Source organism: Homalodisca vitripennis, chromosome 2 (genome assembly GCF_021130785.1).
Source record: "Homalodisca vitripennis isolate AUS2020 chromosome 2, UT_GWSS_2.1, whole genome shotgun sequence".
Lineage (NCBI taxonomy): Eukaryota > Metazoa > Arthropoda > Insecta > Hemiptera > Cicadellidae > Homalodisca > Homalodisca vitripennis.
In genome coordinates this window covers 126619804-126639442 of record NC_060208.1, presented here as the reverse complement: position 1 = coordinate 126639442, position 19639 = coordinate 126619804, and the positions used below count along the sequence as shown (strand labels likewise).

Genomic DNA, 19639 nt, shown 5'->3' with positions numbered 1-19639 from the left:
TACAATCTGACAGACTACAACTGTAATGAACCATGACGTGTTGAATGTAGGAATCTAGGAGTGTTACCTGAGCTCATGAACGAAATGACCCGTGATCTTAGCCCCAGAGGCTGCGAGAAAGTGGCCAATGTCCTACAATCTGACAGACTACAACTGTAATGAACCATGACATGTTAAATGTAGGAATCTAGGAGTGTTACCTGAGCTCATGAACGAAATGACCCGTGATCTTAGCCCCAGAGGCTGCGAGAGGGTGGCCAATGTCCTACAATCTGACAGACTACAACTGTAATGAACCATGACGTGTTGAATGTAGGAATCTAGGAGTGTTACCTGAGCTCATGAACGAAATGACCCGTGATCTTAGCCCCAGAGGCTGCGAGAAAGTGGCCAATGTCCTACAATCTGACAGACTACAACTGTAATGAACTATGACGTGTTGAATGTAGGAATCTAGGAATGTTACCTGAGCTCATGAACGAAATGACCCGTGATCTTAGCCCCAGAGGCTGTGAGAGGGTGGCCTAGATACTACAATATGACAGACTACAACTCTGTAATGAACCATGACGTGTTGAATGTAGGAATCTAGGAATGTTACCTGAGCTCATGAACGAAATGACCCGTGATCCTGGCCCCAGAGGCTGCGAGAGGGTGGCCAATGTCCTACAATCTGACAGACTACAACTGTAATGAACCATGACGTGTTGAATGTAGGAATCTAGGAGTGTTACCTGAGCTCATGAACGAAATGACCCGTGATCTTAGCCCCAGAGGCTGCGAGAAAGTGGCCAATGCCCTACAATCTGACAGACTACAACTGTAATGAACCATGACGTGTTGAATGTAGGAATCTAGGAATATTACCTGAGCTCATGAACGAGATGACCCGTGATCCTGGCCCCAGAGGCTGCGAGAGGGTGCCCTAGAGCAATGGCTCCTCCATTTAAATTAAGCTTCTCAATGTCCAGCTTTAACTCCTTCTGGCATGCCAAAGTTTGGGCACCAAATGCCTCATTGATCTGTAAAAATAGCACATTTCAAATTTTCAAGTCTTATCTGAAACGGTGTTATTCTTAATAAACAATAAAAAGATGTAGTCTTAGGAATATTTTAGTGTTTAGAATACACTAATTAAATTATAGAGTTCTTATCATGATCAACATATTACTATGATTAAAGCAGCACCAACTATATGAATGAAATAAATTACAATAATGTAATTAAATTAAAGGTAATAAATAGTAATTCAATATAGCGCAGGGCTTCTCACTTTTAGATTAACGATTGTATTTTGCAATTTCATCTTAACCAATGAGTTAAGACAAATCTAGACTGGAGCGTTTTTTTTTTAACTTTATGGTTTCAAATGCATATTTTTTAAATATAAAATCAATATGACATTTTTTAAACCATTTCATGTGGATGAGAAAAATGTATTAAAAATCATTATAGCCCTTTAAAGTTTTATTGATTTTGTCTTTCAGACAAACCCAAATTTATTAAAACGCCATTAATTATATATTGTGTTTTAACCCCAGAACTGGTTGTATTTTAATTAAATTACTCTTTATTAGAAGGTTACTTTTAGGCATTTTTTAAACAATTTGTAAAATATTACAAAAATAACTTAACTTATTTACATAATTTAATATAAAAAAATAATAATAAAACCCTCTTTAAATCTTAGTATTATTAACATGTGTTTCAGCACTAATACATACCAAAACATAATTACATTATTAGCAAAGGTTATTAAATTGTACACTGAAGGTGGCTGAAAATAATCCAACATTGTGGAGTCAATAATATAATATTATACATAATTGTATTCCAAACTATCCCTAGCGATTGAATATTTGGAACAGTATGGAATTATTTTTTATAACATGTACTATACTTAGATTTTATGAGACAATTTTTAAAACAGGAGCGATTGTCTCTGGAGCGAAATGTTGTGACTGTTTAGTAATAAATTATTGGTAATTTTGTGCAGTTTATTGAACCAGAAGTTTTAATTTCTGGAAGTGTCCAAAACATACGAATTGATATCAATACATACTTAATAAAAATACATTTTTATACGGATAAAATAATTATTATATACAAGACATATAAAAGAACATGTGCATATTTAATTATACAGGCAGAGGGAGCAGGAAAGTAATTAATTAAACTACGAAGTAATAAAATTAAAGATATTGAATTTGACTTTATGAATTCTCACAAAATAGCAGTCAATAATAATGAAAGAAAAAAAACAATTTGCTGTACAAATATGCACGCTACTGACAAACAAAAAATAAAGAGAAAAATAATAAATGCATTAAATTTGCAAATATATCACATTTCATGTCATAAAACTCAGAGTGCAACAAAGCAGGTGTCCTATTTCATAGAAAGGAAGTCAGGTTTTGTTCAATTGTTAACTACAAATACCGAAAATGAATTGAAATGAAATGCCTTTATTTATCCAATGAAATGCTTTCAAAATATGTGTTGCCAACGGGATCAAAATTGAATATACTAATAATACAACAACATAAATTTTATAACTTAAAAATCTAATCAAGTCTAAAAAAATTAATTAATATAACTAGTAAACAATATAAATTGAGGCAATATGCTACATACCACAACATAATATAAAAATACAACACATAACACTTAAAAATAATGTCTTTGCTAATCAGAATTGATATATTGAATCCATCAATAATTAAATCTTAGACTTTGTGTGTCATTATCATTGTACCAAACCAGTCAAAAAGCGCCCTGTTTGAGTATTTGCTCCCAAATCACAAGTACTTACAGTTTCAACATATCAATACTTATTACATCACTAGAAACAGCCCTTGACGTTATTTAATTCATAGCTAATTTTATCTCTTTCTCACCAACCTCAATATTTTAACGTAGACAGAATCCTAAAGATTAGTGCAAAAATATACTACCCAAATAAATATATCCCCTCAAAATTCTTATCAGTTGAATATAGTATAACTCGTATGGTTCATTTTTACAGATTATTTATTAGTTAGTTATCAAAATAAAGGGCATTTTGTCTCCTTTAGAATAGCACCTAAATATTGTCAGTACAAAATGGAAGTAAGTTATATAAAGTATTGTTAAAAACGATATACCCGTTTTCGAGCGGAGGCAACCAATAGGAGTAAAATATGGCAGCCCAACAATTTTGATTATTCCCAAAATTAAAATTGAATCTTTTATGACTTTTGAACCAGTGTCTAACAGCCCATAAATAGTAAAACTAATCGAAACAATATAAACAGTTCCTAAAGAAACTTTTTTTTTTGTTGCTGACATATATAGTCAACTACCGATTTTCCATAGGCAGAACAGCCATGTTGCGGATTAACCTGGGTAAAACATTTTGGTGACAACAAAAAAATTAATAATATGGTCAATGCAAATTTAAAATAATTGTGCATAATTTTTTGTAAATTTTACTTCATTTTTATTTGAAATTGAGTTTTAATAATACTAATCGTAAATATCAGATAAAGAACCGCCATGCCACATTTGTAGATAAGAGGTGAGATAATGTGTAATAATAACAAGCGGCAGCATAGCAGTGCAGCAAGCAAAAAAGGGCAGTTGTAATAACAACAACACACAGACATGAGACGTCTGTGTCCACCTGCTGTTCACAAGTGTTCAGTAAGTGTTTTGATTGCAGCTATTTTTAGACTCCCCCTTATTTTCAAGAGTTTGAGGAGGGGGAGGAGGATTTGTCAGCTGAGCCAAGGTGACGCACGGAACAGCAATAAATCACGTTGAGTGTTTGCTAGGTTATTATTTGGAGAGGCAGTTGGTTTGTGACAAACTGGTCTTGCATAATTTATGTTTGACAATAATAAGGAAGGAAGCTGCAAAAAAACACACAAAAATTTGTGTTGTTTTCTTCATTTTTGATTTCTTCCAATCAAATAATAAGTAAACCTAACTCATCAATTAAGTTGTAAATATTGTACATTGTTTATTAATTTTCGTGAGTATTAAATTGTGTAACTTGTTTTTATTTTCAACTAAATACATGATATAAATGCATATTTGTAATACTCTTATTAGGTAAGTTTTACTGAAAACCATTTTATTTAGCAATTAATTACTAGTTTAACATTGTTAATGGCTCCCTTTGTTTTAACCATGGGAGGCTTGTCGTTAATTACCACGGATAATCGAGAGTTGGTTGTACATTATTTTGTGTAAAAACTCAACAAATCTAAAAATTACAAAAACTGAAAACATTTGATTTAATTGTATTGTCTAAAAACAAATATTTTCATAAAAAAAACAAAGTTCCATTTTTCTGACAATCGCAATATTTTTTTCTTTATACTATGTAAGGAGGAAAAAGTAAATGTTTTTCAATATTAAAACTTAAACAAAAAACTTGTTTGGAAGTAGAACTTATATAAATGACCACATGGCGAGGCATTTTTGACAACTGACCATCTAACAAATGTAATCCATTATTGCACTCAGCTAATGTAATCAAAGATTAAGTATTTGGGAGGTTTGTGGCTATAAGTCTTTTACATATACCAGCACACACTAAATGTGACCTATCTGACTCGTGAGATTATTCTCTAAAAACCGTGGTAATTTGGTTTTAATGTCAATTAATAAATTCAGTTGAACAGTACCACGTGGTTTGGATATATCATAAGTCTGTAGATTTATTATTTTATCTGAATATCACAATTGAGTCAGCTGATTTTAGACCACAATAAAATTGTCACTTTATAATATTATTTTACAACTTTGTTGTTGAGTAACGAATATTAAACAGAAAAAGTGAGTGAACAAATTAGTGGCTGCGCTGTCTTGATCTTTAGAGAAGACTTGATCTTCTCTAAAAGGATCCGATTTCGAGAAAGAACAGGTCAAATCATGTCTGTGACCAGAAACATTTAATCAGTACTGTTGACTTTGCACTGTACCAATTCTCCCCTTTATTTTATTTGATAGGATTCTTTCATAGGCAAGTGGCCTTTGAAGACCGAGAGGCTACAAAAACTATGCTTTATAAAATAAAAAATAAACTTCTGCGGTCACCTCAACTAAGTCAATATCATTGAGTGATTTGCCAGCCGCCTTGAGCAGGTTCTGAATGGCGGGGGCCGGTCCAATACCCATGATGCTCGGCTCAACTCCTACCACTGAGTAGCCCACAAGTCTAGCCAGTGGTGTCAGTCCATGCTGTTTGCAGGCCTCCTCACTCGCCAACACCACTGCTCCCGCACCGTCACAGATGCCCTAAACAAGTAAGTTTACATTACACTTAATACTTAATATTTCAAATTCCGATAATCCAGTGAGAAGTGCACTTAGGAAGCAAACATGTAACAAATACAAATCTTTTTACCAACTCAGTAAATATGTCAGCAGGTTATGAGCTAAAGCCAACTTTCTAAATACACAGCTATAATATGTCCATTAATATATACTATATGTATTAATGTATGCATTAACCCTTCCAGCATGGCTAGTGCATCCAAACGCGGAACCGATACAGCTTTAAACGTGGATAGTGTCTATAAAAGGTTTGCTTTTGAAATGGCGAAGAATTAGTTCTCAAAACATCCATGAGAGCAGGTTGATGTTTCTTTAGACTGTCAGAACTATTAAAAGCACTTTGTTATTGTTGTTGATACTTGTAACGGCCACCATTTCGCGTATGGCCTATATATGTGCCTATAGACATGTTCGTTTTATTCAGCTGCAAAATCACATGTGTGTTGGAAAACAAGGTTTTTGTCACTTTTGAAGAAAACTGTTATTGCATAAAACAATTGCAAACCATTATTCTAATGGTGTTTCAGCTTGTTTTTATCGAGTTGTAGTATAGTTGTTTGTTATAATGGCTAATTCAGACAATCCAAATTTTGATGAATTTGTAAGTAATATTATGAACACTTCACTCTCAAATGTGATCGATTTTGACACTGTTGACAGTGAAGAGGATATGGATGATAATGATGGATCTGTTTTATTAAAATTAATAATCCCTAATTAGTCTGATTTTTCAATTTTTATAATTTTACAAAGTGCAGCTTTTTGTGTGTATTTTGTTCTTTGTATATTATAACAATTTCATTATATAAATCCAGTTCATTTATTCTAAATAAATACGGTTTTATAAGTAAAATATTTCAGTATTTTCTTTAGAGGCTATTATAGGTTATTGTGTATGAATTTCACATTTTTAAGTTACATGAACATTTATGAACATTTTTACATAAATTATTTATTTTTCTGCACTAAATATGCAGAATCTTCAGTTACAATGTACTTATAATAGATAATTTATATACACTCAGTGTTTCTTTGTTCACTATCTTGCAATACAGTTTATTTCCATTTAAAATGTTTTCAATGCATATAATTAAAAAAAACTTTAATTTTTTTCCTTGTAAAGGTAATCCAGAGGATCAAAAATAAAAATCAGCATTGAGATAAAAGAAAATGTTTGAATATATCTTAGTGTTTGGGAGTAATTTTAATTAGCGTTGTAAGGATTATACAATTTCACTTAAATTTTAAAATGAAAGTTTTTTGAAAAATAAGAAATAACAGTAAAATAAAATAAACTAAATAAAAATAAAAAAATAATTAAAAATTGATTTAGTATTGATTTGTTTTCCAGTAAGAGGTGTCACAAGTAATGGCATTTGAATCTTAAGAACAATAAAAAAACAAAACATAACTAATTCTATGTTTGTTCAATATACACAAAAACTGTGTAACATGGAACATATTGTACAAAAAGAAAAATACCATGTGTTATGTGCTAGAGAAGACAAAACGGTACAGGAAATAAGTGGAGAGGTGGGGACAAGCAGGAGGTTTACATTTCATCTGGAAGCATTCAGCAGCTGAAACACAATTGGGTTTAATCAATGACTTGAGAAGTTAATCACTTGGGCTCTGAATGTATGAAGAGTGACAGTGGATAACAACTACTGAGTAAAGGAGCATACAGATGTCTCTTCTCAACAGACTGGGTGGAGTCTTGTTTCTTTTGGAACACAAAGTCAAGATTATGTTCCAATTCTTTACACTCCAATCAACTACCAACAGAAATATATTTTACAAGAGGAACGGGATATACATTATTTATCCAACAACATTTGATAGTAATAACCACATATGTTGCAGTCTGATTGTCAAAGTCCAAAATAAAAACTTTCAACATGCAGATCACATGTCTTCCTATCAGACATGTTTCATCTGTGCTAATCCCACCTGGTGTACCATCATAGAAGGGCTCCGTGACAATATCAGGTGGTCTATTCCATACCGTTACAGAACTGATGTGTGATAACATCATTTTTGTTTAAATAATTTTAGTAAGACAAATTTTTAATTGTAACCTGTGTGTAATAAAAGATAACAGGATTTTTTACATTTGCTATTGTTATGTTACAAAATGTTTAAAACTATGTTTTGAGGATTTTTACACTCTTCCTCAGGTGTAAAAAAACTTGTTATATAAACATGTACTTAAAATCTACAATGTGTGGCAATGAACTGCCACTCAAAAACCACATATGAGGTATGTTCACAAAGTAAGTTCAATTTATTTATATAACCAAACATGTACAGATACCTTTTTATATAACTTCTGGAATTTTTTAGACACGTGTCATTGGGTGGCACAAGTTTTTGTATGCTTGTGTTTTCAACCATGTGGTAACATGTTCTTTCAGCTCGTCATCATTGTTGAAGTGTTGACCATGAAGGAAAGGTTTCAGGTGTAAGAAGAGATAAAACTCGCTAGGAGCGAGGTCCAGGCTGTACAGAGGATGGTCAAACATGTCCCAGTCAAATTCCTTAGGAGTTTTTATGTCATGTTATCAATGTAAGGCCAGGCAATATCGTGAAAAAAAATCTTTTGACAGTATTCCTCGGTGCTTGATCTGTATTGCACGACACATTTTCTTAAGGGTTTTGCAGTAAACATCTGCATTGATTGTTTGGCCTTGTAGTAAAAAATCAATCAGCAAAATGCCTTTTCTGTCTCAAAAACAGGTGCACATGACTTTTTGAGGTGTCAATATTTGCTTAGGCTTAACTTTTGCTGGGGAGGAAGTGTATCTCCATTCCATAAATTGCTGTTTAATTTCAGGGGTGTCATAATATACCAAAGTTCATCCTCCATGACTGTAGAGAAAGAAAATCATCATTTTTTTGTGTTGTTCAGTAAGAATTTTGGGCACCCAATGTGAGCAAAGTTTTCGAAATTTCAGTTTTTCAGTAACAATTTCACGAATTAGTGATCGTGAGATTTGAGGAAATTCCATAGCAAGAGCAATTGTAAACGTTTGGTTTTCCTTAAGCTTCTCTTAACTGTGTGGACCAATTCATTAGTAACAAAAGACAGGCCTCCTCTTTGTTCTTCATCATGCACTTTATCACGTCCTTCATTGAACAGTCTGACCAATATTCTAACCATTCATTGCATTTTTTTCCATAAACTTTGCAGATTTGCTGATAAATTTCAATTGGTTTAACTTTCTTTGCATTTATAAAACAAATAACAAATATGATTTTCAATCAACGCTGACATTACAAAGAAGCACAACAAAGCAGCAAAGCACACGTGTTGGCAGCAGTGATCTCAAAATGGCGTATATTTCTTCTCCTTAAGTCAGAATAACTGCTGTGCGTGAGGAACTGCGATCGCAACAGTGCAGCGGATAAAAATAGAAACTTACTTTGTGGACATAGCTTGTATCATAGTACCTGACAACAGGTAAACATCTGTAATGCTTTAGGATGAAATAGAAAGTTTTAAATTTTATTACTCAAATAAATAGGCTATTTTCATTATTAGACAAGGAAAATATTTGTTTCATCTGCTACAGTAGCCGACATCGGAAGACAGTGAGTCAGGGATCTCTCATTGTTTATCACTCAGTGGTAACTATACAGTAACAATAAATGAATATTCAATTTTAGTATTACCAGTAGTTTGGTAACTGTAATGCTTCATATGTTGTAAACTTTCTCTTTATAAATGTTTTTAATTTCAAAACTTATGAATTAAAATATTCATTAATTTTTTGCTGCAGCTTTGCACGCAATTTTGTAAGTTTTCCACCTCTATGAGCACATTTGGTTCTAGTGAATTATATTTACGACTCCAATGTTGAGTTTGTGTTCTTGCCATGATCAAGAAAATATGTTAAAAAAAAATATATATTTATGGCCACTGAATTTACACCAGTCTTAGTATTTTTTGTTCCATGGTTGATTTTGCTTTTTTCCTGTCAAGAAAATATATTAAATTTAATTTATTTGCGTGAAGATTAATTTGACATTATCTTTATGTATCTTAATGCATTGATATGGATACTTTATTGATCTAAATAGCTTCTGAAATGCTAATAAAAATGTAAACTTTAAAAAATAAAAAAGGTTATTGTGGGTTACTCTTTAGAGATGGACTTAAGCCACCACAGACCTTTTTGTAGGCCTTTTTGAAATGTACAATTTTCTGTAGTACATTAATTTGTTATAAGTCGTAAGGTTTAGTCAGTATTATATAATTGATACTATTTTGCACTCTGTAACAACTGGACAGACTAGAACTGGAGACCATCACTGCTACAACACAAGAAATAGACCACTTTGCTCTTGAAACACACCACCTAAGTTTATATGAGAGGAAACCATCATACAAAGGAGCAATCTATTTCAACATTCTACCAGACTCACTGAAGAAAACACCAGTCAAACACCTGAAGAACTCACTCAAAAGTTGGTTTCTCCAGCAACCCTTCTACACTATTCAAGAGTTCATAAACTGGAAATCAATTGCATCATGAACTGATATTTTAAATTTTATGTTCTGTATGTCCTTTATTGTATTGACAAAAATTCTAAACTCAACGTTTATGAATAAAGAATATTGTCTATTCTATTGTCTATTCTATTCTAGTATTAACAATTAAAGCGCTCAAATTTATCAATTTTTGCATTATACAAACTTTTTTCTACTTTCTATGATTGAAATATTGATGTATCATACCTAGGAACCTGCCCTAGTTCATAACGAAGTTGACAGTGAAAAACTGTATCAAAATCTGTTGAGTACTTTAGAAAATATCGTTGCACAAACAGAACAACACAAAAAGTGATTTTAATTTATGATATGTATGATGTGATTATAAAGACAAGTAATTTTTAAACCTATTCCTTCTAGACATATTATACAATAGCAGAAAAAATAAAGCATCTAGTGGGAAATCATTCATAGTAGGAGCAGTTTAGTTAAGTTTGTAAGTGTTAAAAATATTGGTACAAATATTGATCTTCTAAATATCTCAACTAAGTTCATTGGCAAACCCCAGGAGGGTTCATTTATACCTTCCAGTTGAACCTACACTGGGTATAGCAAAAACTGACGTGTCACGTAAATCTGGGCAATTCTATGAATGCCCAGAAGCAGCACATCATTAACCACAAATGTCGAGATATTTGGGTACAAGGGTAGGTCAATAGGTCTAGTTCACTGCGAGGAATGATTGTTGGTGTTGATGGAGCTCCCTAAGTATTAAAGGCAGTTAGTCTAAACATAAGGGTGTGCCCACCTACTTTGACTGGAGGCTAGTACAGGGGTAACCTCCCCTTCTTCCAAGGAGATATAATTGATATTAATGCCCAAAATCCTTCATTGACTTCAACAAGAGGCGGCTCCTATCCCCAACCTTACCCATCCAGAATATCTTGTCACTTTGTCACTTTGGAAGAAGTGCAAAGATCCTTTTATAACCTAAGTGAAATTTCTAAGCTTCTTGTCCTAAGAAAACAAAAGCGCTGCAACCCCTACCTTATAGTGGAGGGGAATGAGAGAGATGAAGAGATTTATTCTTTACCATGCATTCAAGACACGTTTAATATATCATTTCAGCCTTAGAAAATTCCTGTATTATTGCCATGTATCCTTCTGAGAAGTTACACTTAATCACCTTGCTATTCAACAGCTTCATAGCACTTAATGCGGCTATTTTCTTCACCTCCTGCCTCAGAGGAGTGTATCCCAGTACTGCTTCCAGTGCCAGACTTGGACAGGAGCTCATTGCCCCGGTAATGCTTATACATGCTGGCCTTTGAAGACTATGTAACCTCTTGGCTGCTGTATTTATGCAATATTAGCCCCACATATCCAATATATCATCTTGGTGTTTAGCCCGCATTTAAATCCAAAAAGTCTTTTGCAAGCACCAAGAGCTTTTGTTACTGTGGATAAAAATGTAATATGAGAATTCCATGTAAGCCTTTCATCAAGAACTACTCATAGATACTTTACCACTTCGAAAAACATTAATATAATACCTTCCAGAACAGGTTGAGCTGGTTTAAAGAAATAACCTGGACAACCAGTAAACATCTTAATACTGGAGGATTTGGACATAATTAGTGATTAGACCAGACTTAGTCCAACACAATTATCAAGAGTTTAGGATAAAAATCATATCTAAAATCTTTGATGACTTAAAACTGGAATGCTGAATTAGATATGATCTCTCCCTATCTACGTTCTTGAAATAGTTTAATCATATTTTTTAATAGCAATAAAATTTTTTCAGAAAAAAAAAAACTATTAGTTTGTACACTTTTTGAGGTGATACTTACTGAAGCAGAACCCGCTGTCACAACACCATCTTTCTTGAAGACCAATGGGAGTTTGCCAAGCACCTCAAGAGTGGTCTGAGGCTTTGGATGCTCGTCAACATCCACAACAACTTCCTTCTTCTTCTGGACCACTGTCACTGGGGCCAGTTCAGCCTTGAATACCCCAGCATCATGAGCTGCAACAGCAACACTACTTAAATTCTGTCTGACCTTGGTAAAAATAAACTTTAAATTTATAGATACACTGATATTCAATGAATAACAATGTTTTGAAGGATCTAAAAAGTATCAATTAATAAGTTGGAATATTAAAAAGGTTTTCACAAAGACTGCATGTGGTTTAAACAAAATTAATAAGTGAAATGATTTTTAAGACAAAACAATTTCTTGAGTTTAGCATTGCCAAAATAACGAAATGATATTAGTATTCCTCTGTGATAATTTCACACATTTAATTTATCAATATATCAAGAGTAGATATGCTGTAAAGGACCTTTACTACATATATCTTTATATATATATATATATATATATATATATATATATATATATATATATATATATATATATATTTCTTGTGTGCATTTGTATGTCACTGAACTCCTCCTAAACGGCTGGATTGATGTTAATGAAATTTGTTGTATGTCTTCAGGTGGGTTCGAGAATGGTTTAGAATTACAAATTTAAGCAGTTAAAAATTAAATTTCAAAGGTAAAAAATAAAAGTTATAAAAGGGCCTGCACATTATAAACTGCAATTAAGAGACAATTACATATATCAAATAACCAAACACAATTAAAGGCGCTAAAGTTATGATGTATATTTGTCTTTAAAATACATTTCTGGTTAAAATTAAAGCTTGAGTGTTAGACAACTTTATAATAAAGTACATGCGCTTGTAGAATGCGATTTTTTAATAATTTTGTTTTGGTTCACAAGACACCTCAACCTACCAAAAATTTAAAATCGTCCAAAATTCAATTTATAAATATAAGCAGTGATGACCATCACACAGTAATTTTCAATATTTATCAAATGTTACTTGAATTTTTTGTGTTTGTACAATTAACTTGATTTTTTATAATACCTAACATATTAGAACTGTCGCAACAGATGACTTTATTTTTGTTACAATTACTAAAAACTGTATCTACAAATCCTAATCCTAATAATATACTAAATGTGAAAGTTCTTTGGTTTGTTTGGCTTGCTTTCATGCATAAACAATTCAACCGATTGAGTTGAAATTTGACATGGGCATTTTAGGGATCATGGGATAAATGTAGGCCTATTCTTATTTCGAAACAACATCCCGATAAGGGCCCCTGCCGCCCATAAACCAAAATTCCATGCAGCAACAACATTATTCGAATATCAACCTTCAACAATAGAAGAAATACTTAAAATAATTGCATCACTCAAATCAAAAACATCTAGTGGGATTGATGGGATAAGTTCTAAAGTACTGAAGTTCTGTAGAAGTGAAATCAGTCAACCTCTCGTCAATATTATCAACAAGTCGCTGACTCGAGGTGTCTTCCCAACAGAATTAAAAATTTCAAAAATCTATCCTTTACACAAGCAAGGAAGTAGAAAGGAATTAAAGAACTTCAGGCCCATTTCCTTAGTTCCAACAATATCGAAAATAATTGAAAAGGTAGTGCTTTCACGTCTCTTGCAACACCTTGAAACAAACAACCTCCTACCTCCAAGGCAACATGGCTTCATCTCAGGAAGATCAACTACGAGTGCCCTTATTGATCTAATTGAACATCTTATGGACAACCTGGAAGATGGGAATACGGCTGCTGGTGTTTTCTTGGACCTGAGCAAGGCTTTTGATAGCCTTGACCATGCAGTGCTTCTGTCCAAGATCAATTCCCTAGGTATCGTAGGAACACCACTCAGGTGGTTTCAAAGTTATTTGCACGAAAGAAAGCAGATCGTTGAAATAAAAAAAGTTGTTGAGGGAAACTTGAAAATAGAAAAATCTAAGCCAATGACTATAAGGAGAGGGGTTCCACAGGGGTCAGTGTTGGGACCTGTGTTATTTGTACTTTTCACTGGTGACCTGCCTGACTACTTGGGGAACCACTGTTACCCTGTCTCTTATGCAGACGACACAGTTTTAATAAGCAACAGCAAGTCAGTTCCAGGACTAGAAATGAACACCATAACATCTGTAAATATGGCTCAGGAATACTGCCTTAGGAACGATTTAATTTTCAACGCATCAAAAACAAAATGCCTTACTTTTGGTAAAAATAAGGATGAAGTTCATGCTCCACCCAACCTTGAAAGAGTACGAACCACAAAACACCTTGGGGTAGTGATCGATGACCGGTTGACTTGGAACTGCCACATAGACGGCTTATGCAAAAAACTCAGCTCAGCACTCTTTGTGCTAAAGAGGATAAAATCAATTGGTACACCTACTGCAACAAGAACCGCATACCATGCTCTGTTTGAGACCCACATTCGTTATGGTATAGTACTGTGGGGTGGATCATCTGCAGGGAATCTCCAGCGAGTGTTGGTTTTACAGAAGCGTGCAATACGAATCATGGCTGATCTAGACTTTCGAGATAGCTGCAAAGAGGCTTTCAAGACCTTGGGAATTCCTACAGTGATAACTCTGTACATTACTGAAGTGATTCTACACGCCTACACACAACGTCCCGAGAGGAATGGTGACATCCTTGATTACAACACAAGGCGGGCCAATGACTTCAGTCTTCCCTTACATCACTCAGCTCTTTTTGCCAAGAAGCCGTCTTATGCTGGAGCGAAGCTTTATAATATGCTTCCGAAGAACTTCAAAACCAGCACTCCGCAGGTTCTGAAGAAAAGACTTATTAAGTGGCTTGTTGGAAGGTCAATATATAGTGTTGAAGAGTTCAAGAATATAACCAATGTAAATATGTAAATTATATGTGTATTTTGTAATTGTTATTTTGGTAAAACTTTTATCATGTTTTAAAGAAATAGCTACCTAAACTGTGTCAGTTAAACATGTTAATTGTTAATGTAGTTAGCAACTTTTATCTACAATTAATTGACTATATGTCTTATCATATTTGATGCCATTTCTGTTCTTAATGAATACGAAAATAAAGCAATTGTCTATTGTCTATTGTCTATTGTCTTTAAAGTAGCAACAAAATCCCACCTTGGTCTCTATAGTTGTGAAATATTAACTACAAAAGCATTTCTAGTGTTATCAACTGTCTGTGTAAACATTGTTTATTATTTTCAATTTGTTTACATTTATAGTGAATACAAATTTAATACTGTTTTAGATTTCAGCAATTAAGTAAGTACTCATCTATCTTAAAAGTGACCCAAAACCCACGATGGTCAGAATTTGACACCAAAGACTCTCTTTGAAGCAATTGACAAGAACTATGCTAGATTAAAGTTCTCTAGACTGAGCTTTTCAACTAATGTACTAATTCCAGCTCTAAATGTTCTACAATATTTAACAATATTTTTCAGTTTATAAAGAAAAAAAACGTGTAGTGTCATTGTTAATGTACTTTAAGCCGTACATTTTTATCAAATATTAAGTATTAGTACTAAAGAAATTGCTATCCAACAAACTAAATTAGAATGAGCATAAATATAAACTTTTTACATGTTTTCTTGATCGTGGTAACAAGGCAAACTCAAAATTGGCATTAAAAGTATAATTCCCTAGAACCAGCAATGGTTATATTCATGCAAAGTTTACTAAATTGCGTGCAAAGGAGCAAGTAACTGCTAGCAGTGCAGATATAAGAGACAATAAAGTCTAACCTTTACTTTACATTTAAAGACTGTTATCAAACCAGAAGTACTCATACGGGTGCAAAATGTACGAATTTGCATGCCAAGCCATGGGTAACTGTTATATTTATATATACCGGGTGTCCCATGAAGAGGTTTAAATGTTAGAATTACTTGCCCATTTATGCACCGAACATCTTAACTCTACAGAATTCATTAAATGGGTTTTAAAAATATTCTGTGAAAATTTCAGCTCTCTAGCAATTTTTGAAACGAAATGGCAGCATTTTGAAAAACTATACTTTAAAAACAGTAAAAAAAAACAATATTTTTGGTTTTGTAAAGTTATTTATTCTCATATTCTAGAGAAATAAAGCACTTCAATCAGAGAATTAGAACCAAGCCTATTAAAAATCCTACAATATTACAGTCCACAATTATTCGAACTGTAATCTATCCATGGCAACACACACATAATAGCACTTACAAAGAAATTCCGGTATCCAAAGTTCCTCTTCAATTTATTGTTTTAATTCCTCATCATTATTGAAGCGACGAGTATAACTTGTTCCATTAAGTAACCCTCATAGAAAGAAATCACAAACAGTTAAATCTGGGGATCGGGTGGTCAATCTTAAAAATCACTTCCATGACCAATCCAAAGACCATGAAGGTTGTCATTTAATAATCGCTTCACAGGATTTACAAAATAAGGAGGAGCACCATGTTGTTATGAGATTGCTTGATCCATTTCTGGAACCGTAAAATGAGGCAAGACTTGTTCATTTAAAACCTGTTCATACCTATTCCCAGTCATTGTTCTGTCTGAAATGTTGTAAAATAGCACCCCATTACAACTGGCAGTTGTCCAAACAATAATTCCTTTTAATTTGAGTAGAGTCCATTCAAGAATGTGTAGATTACCGGTGTTGTAATAATTACAATTATGCCTATTTACAGCAAAACTGCGGTAGAAAGTAGACTCGTCTGAAAAAAAAAACAATTTGAGTACGTCAATTAGGATCTAGCTCATGAAACTCAATGACACGAGAACAAAATTTCACTCTCCTGTCAGGATCATCTTTAAAAGATTAGGACTAGGTAATTTTTGTAAAATTTAATTTTGTTTTTCTTAATTATTCTCTCTGTACTGAAGACTTTGGAACACCAGTTTCAAGGTCAACCTTCCTTAGTGATTTCGGTTTAGCTGGAGAGCAGAGCATTGATGTGCACACTAGTACTTCTCTTTCCTCATTTGATCCTCTAGAATACTTTTTTTACGACACTTCTAATTTCTAATAAAAGATTTTTCCACTTAGTTATTGTTGGATTGTTAGGGGGTTCAACTCCTGGGTAGACAACCTGAAATTGTCTAATTGCTTTTGTAATGTTACCAAAAGTAATAGCCTACGCACAACACTTCACTTTTGGTTCAACATTAAAAGCCATTTCTCGAACTTCAATATCAGAAAAACTGTAATGGAGGAGGTTAGGTTATGTTTTAATAGCGCAAGCAACATTCTTCAATCAAACAGCTGTTTTCAACAATGAGCGTTATTAAACAGCTATTCTTTAAAACTACAATGCAGTAATCAAATCAGGTAATTCAAGACATGAATTTTTATAGGAAGCAAAATGGTAAAATTTTCAATATCACCATTTTGTTTTTACAATTGTTAGGGAGCTTTCATTTTCACAAAATATTTTTAAAACCTACTTTATTAATTGTGTAGAGTTTGAAAATGTTCAGTGCATAAATGGGCAAGTAATGTAAAATCAAACGATTAAAACTCTTCGTGGGACTCTGTATTTATATAAATATATATACTGTATATATATATATATATATATATATATATATACACACATATATTTATATTTACATTGATTAAATTAGTATAAATGGCAATAGCCAAATTTAATTTCAATAAACATTGAATCACAAAAAGTACTTGCTCCATATACAGGACAATGGTATAAATTAAGTCTTCATAAGGCTGGATATATTATAAAGGGATATAGATGTAAAATCTTCACCATACTTATTAAAATACATTTTTTTAGAGGATAAAATAATTCTCCCCCCACTTTGAAAAGAGGGGGTAATTTTAAATTTTCAAACTACAACCTGTATCTTGTACCATGTCATTTTAGAGGTTTATTCAATTGAAACACAATGACATGAATAAAACATCTCTTCATCGCTTCTGGTAAAAGTCATGGCCAAATAACCCCCTACATTGTGCTACCAAGAAAAAACAACTCTTACCAAAACTATGCACACCTCAAAAACTTAGATACTACACAAAGGGATAAGCTGGGCACCTCAAAGTCTTATTAAGCGATATCACGTATGCATTGTGTTGATATTCGCAAGACAGATTATTTTTTTGTGTTATTTGACCATACCTTTTGGTAGAAACGTCGTAGAGGTATTTTCTTTGTGTCATTGTGTTTCTTTTTAATTGACCTTTAAAAGGATAAGTCACAAAACAGGTGTTGCCTGAAATTTGAAAATTTAAAGTAACCCCCTTCTACCTCCTTTAAAAAGAGAGGGGGAAATTTATTATCCTTCAAAAAATCCCAAAAAGTATTTTAATATGCACGGTGAAGATTTTATATTGATATCGCAATCCGTTTAGAATATATTCAGGCGTATCAGGACTTAATTGATACACTATATATAGAATATATATATTTTATGCATATATATATATATATATCCTAACCCAACTACAACTCATTTCACTTGTTATCCCCTGGTTGCCCCAAAACTTGTATTAGTGTTTACCATTTCATTCAAACATCTATTTTACCTTTCTTCCACAGTGTCTGTGATCTAAGTGCAAACTGGTCAACCTCTCCGCGAGATATCTTGTACTGAGAAGCAAGCTTTTCTGCAGTGAGAGCCATCGGCAGCTTGCAGTAGGTGTCGGTCAGCCCCACCCACAGTGTGTCCTCCAATTCAGGAGTAGAACCAAGAGGCACACCAAACCTGATGTTCCGAACAGCGTGGGGCGCCTGGCTCATGTTATCCACCCCACCTGTCAACACTACTTGCGAGTCTCCACAGAGAATGTTCTACAACAGAAAGTTTTATTTAAGGAATAAAACAAACAACTCTCTACAGCGTTAGATAAGTCTTGGGTACAGCTCTACAGCTGTGATTTTCCTTTACAATATTTAATCAAATCACAATCAATCAATATTTTTATTTATCTTTGAAGAACTACATCAAATACATAACAATTCAATATCACTGATTTTCAGTGGCGCAACCAGGAATCTTCCCTTGGCGGTGTGCGGAACATCGGTGGTTGGGGGTATAGAATCCCCTCAGCACAATGTGGTGGGTCCAGGGACCTCCCTCGGGTATTTTTTGAAATATTAGGTCCTAAATCTGTATTTTATTGTACTTTTTAACTTGTAAAAGAGAGGCCAAAACTGAGGCCAGAGTGTATAAATTTTACAGTAAAACCACTCTACCAGTAGTTACCAGGACGCTTATATAGTGTTAAGTAAAATCTTCTGTAACAAATACAGCTTGTATAAAGTGTATTTAGCTCAAAGAAATGTAATGATAACATTAATGAACAGAATATTGAATGAAATAGTTAAGTTTAAGGTATAAATAAAAATCAAAGCTAAATGTTAATGTCTACTCACGGATAAAAAATATAGATAAACTTGAATTCGAAAGTTTGCTACAAACTAACTAATAGAGCTACATAATGGGAGTTACACTAAAGTTTAGCTTGTTTATTTCTGCATTTTGGGATAAAAACCAATAATTTATTGACAATAACTTCCAATTTGTAAATTAATAACAAAACAAAAGATACTGGTTTTGACGCTTTCAACCAAACTAACTTTGAACATTCATAACTCAGGAACTTGTGATCTGACTTTATAAAATACCAAATTTTCATACAATAAAGGTAAAATTGTACTGTAATTGAGGACATAATTTTTGAATTTTTGAATTATATGAAAAAGCTGTTATTACATTATCATCACCCTTTTTACTAGAGCATGATAAAAAAGTTTGTACGAAAAATGTGAGAGATTTCTCTCAAGGTACTGCTGAAAAATGCCAAGTCTATTTCAGAGATTTTGTATCAGTTTACAAAAACATTTATTAAAACAAAACAGTTTTAGATAGACTCTTATTTTTTATTTTCTTTTCTTTACAGATAAATTATTTAAT

General features: G+C 33.1%; 1 protein-coding gene across 2 annotated transcripts in view; it reads right to left on the bottom strand.

The window, feature by feature from the left end:
- The window catches only part of LOC124354687 (3-ketoacyl-CoA thiolase, mitochondrial-like), a 58495-nt gene that overhangs the window by 26810 nt on the left and 12046 nt on the right, over positions 1 to 19639 (bottom strand). For both annotated transcript variants that reach the window (XR_006921704.1, XM_046805324.1), the window contains exons 4-7: positions 18249 to 18513; positions 11668 to 11843; positions 5083 to 5283; positions 868 to 1022 (exon numbers count right to left, since the gene is read on the bottom strand). Coding sequence is in view for 1 of the 2 variants with exons in the window: in XM_046805324.1 (XP_046661280.1) it covers positions 868 to 1022; positions 5083 to 5283; positions 11668 to 11843; positions 18249 to 18513 (797 nt within the window). In the remaining variant the exon portion in view is untranslated. The remainder of the gene's footprint in view (positions 1 to 867; positions 1023 to 5082; positions 5284 to 11667; positions 11844 to 18248; positions 18514 to 19639) is intronic.